Raw genomic sequence first — 3,353 nt, forward strand, 5'->3', positions numbered from 1 at the left:
TTAATCTTGGAAAAAAACTCTTCAGTCACTAAAAATAGATTTTAAACCAAAATATCTTCTCTTGGACTCACACTCCAAAAATTGTTGTTGAAATGCTAATTACATGATTTTAAGGAGGCTAGATGTTAAAGAACAGTCATGAATTCACTTTTCCAGCAAACTCCAATTACATGTCCATATTTTCTACTTTATCATAGACTTTTATGTGAATGTGCAGTTTAGAAACAAATGCTTATTTCATTGTGATTTAAACAACAGAATTTTAAAGTAGTATACACCTTAGATTGAAATTAGTGATACAAAATGATTTGGCATAAACACATCTCTGGGGTAATGCAGAAGATTTCTATTTGAATTTTTCTGAAATGACAAAAGATAGTTAAGATACAGGGTTTTTTTACTTGCATGAAAAATGTCAGCAGAATTAACTTAATCAGTAATATTTCTGGAGTTCTGGTTGGCAAGGCTTTGTGTGCATACTTAGTTTTTATGCATTCTTTGCTAGCCCTCTGAAAATCACTGGCAGTACCCTACAAGCATAGTATTTGGGCATAATTGTTGGTATTTTTAACTCTGCAAACTGATGTTGCACAGCACCCCATAGGTGTGCTTCTATGACCTTCGTTTTTCATGAAGTGTTTACCAGTTCCAGTTTGATCTGGCACAGCAGAACATCTTCTTAAATGTACTCCGTAATTCTGGGCTTCGGAATGCAAAAATCATTGGGTCGATGATTGCGTTGCACATTATGAGTGTCCCATTTACATGGAAAATGGACATGTAGCAGGCACAGTAAGGGTTATGGGGGCAAAACCTTGCTAAGAGGATGTGAAGAACAAAGGGGGCCCAACAGCAAAGGAAAACTCCAAGGAAAATAGTCAATGTAATGGCTCCTTTCATGTTAGTTCTCTGATGGACTGTGCTGGTTGGCAGTGAGGCGATCTTTTTAGCATGAGATCGAGCCAGGAGGAACATATGGACATAGAGGCACAGTATAAAAAACATCATTAAAGGGAACAGGATGGTGAAGGGAATGACTGTTGCTGCTTCATAGGAGAAGAGGGCAATGGCAATGCTACTGCCTGCACAGAATGTCCAAATGATTGCCAGGATAACCAAGGCCCTTCTTAGTGTCATGATATTATGGTACCGCAAAGCGTAGAAGATAGTGATGTATCTGTCTGCTGCAATAGCTAACAAGCTGAAAATTGACCCCAGTAAAGACAGAATGAACATGGAATCCATGGCATCATCCAGCTTTTTCTCAAAATCCCCACGACGTGTCAGGTACCCCATTTTGCACAAGATGATAAAGATGTTCTCCAGAGTTTTGTACAAGCTACCTAACATGTCTGAAATGGCTAAGCTGCAAATGAAGAAGTACATGGGCAAATGCAAATTCTTATTTCTAACAACAGCAATAAGGACAAGCAGATTCTCCAGTATTCCAGCAGCAGCAACAGTGAAAAAAACTTCCTCTGGCACCATGACCTGGGTGCAGTCAGTGATATTTAAGGAGAAATCACTTATATTTTCAAGGGAAGGAATGCTTGTCTGCCCTGGGTGTTTGATTAGGTTGGAAGGTCTCTCAGAGCTCATTTCTTCTTGTTGTGGAAAGAATCTGGACTGTTGTTTTTCAGGCTTGGCTTTATTCTGAAGCTGACCTGTCAGTCAGACCATTCCTCTTCCAATGAAGGCTTTCTCCTTCATCTGGAGCAGTTTTAAGACTTAACTGAAATGTTTGGAATTTCTCCTACAATAAAACATGTAGAAACATAAATATCAAGAGGAAATTCACCACACAGATATGGCAAAAATAGACATTTGATATATCACCTATTGCAATGTAATGAACGTATCATCAGAGAGCGGCAAAGTTGGTTTGGATAAAATAAGAGCTGCTCCAGGCTTTGCTGAGCCTTAGAGGAAAACAAAGTATAAATTCTCCTTTAGCTTCAAAGCAGTTCTAAAAAATATATGCAGTTTTCAAAAAATATATGTAGTTTTCTTTACCAATAAACATCCCACATTTACTGAAACTGATTTGACAGACTTCAAGAGTTTGGCAATCTTTACTGGCCCAGCTGTTTGCTTTGAGAAAGTCTGGCATTTCTCACAAGATTTACAGTATTAGACACAAATAAGACCAATGCCAAGATAAACTGTTGTCCAGGACAGTAACATGTTTACCACCACACTACTGATGGTGAAATGAAATGCCCTCAATTTAGATGTGAACATTTGTAAACACTGATGTTTTTAGGAGCATGCTAGATATTAGTGAGAGGCTTCCTTTTCATTTAAATTGAAACCTTCTTGTGATTTGATGAACATATTTCTAATGCAGATTAACATTCAAAGTACAATCTTTTCTTGGCTGTATTTTACAGCTATCTAAAAGACCAAATGTTTATTTCAGCATCAAGATGATGTTTTCCTTTCTCCACAATGATCCTGCTCTAAACTACATCAAAGCATATAGGAATCTTTCCTAAGGATTAGGCTTTTCATTAATGTATAAATGAATATGATATTAATTTAGCTTGGATATTAGCCATGAACAATAAGACCCATTTTTTCTTGTTATTTTTATAGCCCCACTTGTGAAAAACAGATGCAGTTGCTATTTAGAAAGTCGCCTTTTTTAAAGAACTGATATATTCTCACTGTTTTTAAGTTTAAAACAGCTTTGACACTTTCATACCAGTAAGTCTTGAAATTCCTGTGGACATTTGTTCATAGTCAGGGTTGCTGAATGCTGTAGCACACTCTGTTACTGTTTCAATGGGAGAAGTAAAAAGTTTTAATTATTTTGTATACAAACAATGCTCTCTGCAAGTGTCAGTGGGTATCTGTAATTGGGACAGCTGAACTGCTGCTTGAATGTGATTAGCCTTAATGCAGATGAATGTTTGGCTGTTTTTCAATGGGAAACAGGTTTCTGACCTGGGTTTGCTAATGTTATCTGCTGAGAATGGCAGTAAGGTGCTAGCTGTGGTGAAGAATGCTGAGACTTGGACAACCATCCATCACGAATTCAACTGAAACAAGCTCACTTAAGAGAAAACATTCAAAAGAGTACCCATACTTATCTGAAAGCAAAGGCTGTGTAGTGGAATAAATGAACTGTATTGCACTGCAGCACACATGGACATTCCCAAAGACAATTAGGTCAACATCTGTAGGTATGTGAATGACAGAATTACTAGTAAGAGTAGGAGACTCAGCAGTGTCTTTGTAATGATATGTTTTTCCTATTCTCACCTAGAGCTACTGTCACAGTTAAGTTTTATGATTTCTAGTCTCGCAATCTAATTTTCACTCTTAATAGAAAGTCAGTGTGGACGCTTCAG

General features: G+C 37.3%; 1 protein-coding gene across 1 annotated transcript; it reads right to left on the reverse strand.

The window, feature by feature from the left end:
- Positions 1–639: 639 nt before the first annotated feature.
- On the reverse strand, positions 640–1,599 carry MC2R (melanocortin 2 receptor). The gene has a single exon (XM_049830508.1). It carries the CDS (start codon positions 1,597–1,599, stop codon positions 640–642), a length of 960 nt encoding a protein of 319 aa, XP_049686465.1.
- Positions 1,600–3,353: the final 1,754 nt, after the last annotated feature.

Source organism: Accipiter gentilis, chromosome 27, assembly GCF_929443795.1.
Source record: "Accipiter gentilis chromosome 27, bAccGen1.1, whole genome shotgun sequence".
Classification (NCBI taxonomy): domain Eukaryota; kingdom Metazoa; phylum Chordata; class Aves; order Accipitriformes; family Accipitridae; genus Astur; species Astur gentilis.

What these genes read in the sequence shown, in the direction of transcription:
- MC2R (XM_049830508.1), bottom strand. Translation starts at nt 1,599, where the DNA reads ATGAGCTCTGAGAGACCTTCCAACCTAATCAAACACCCAGGGCAGACA.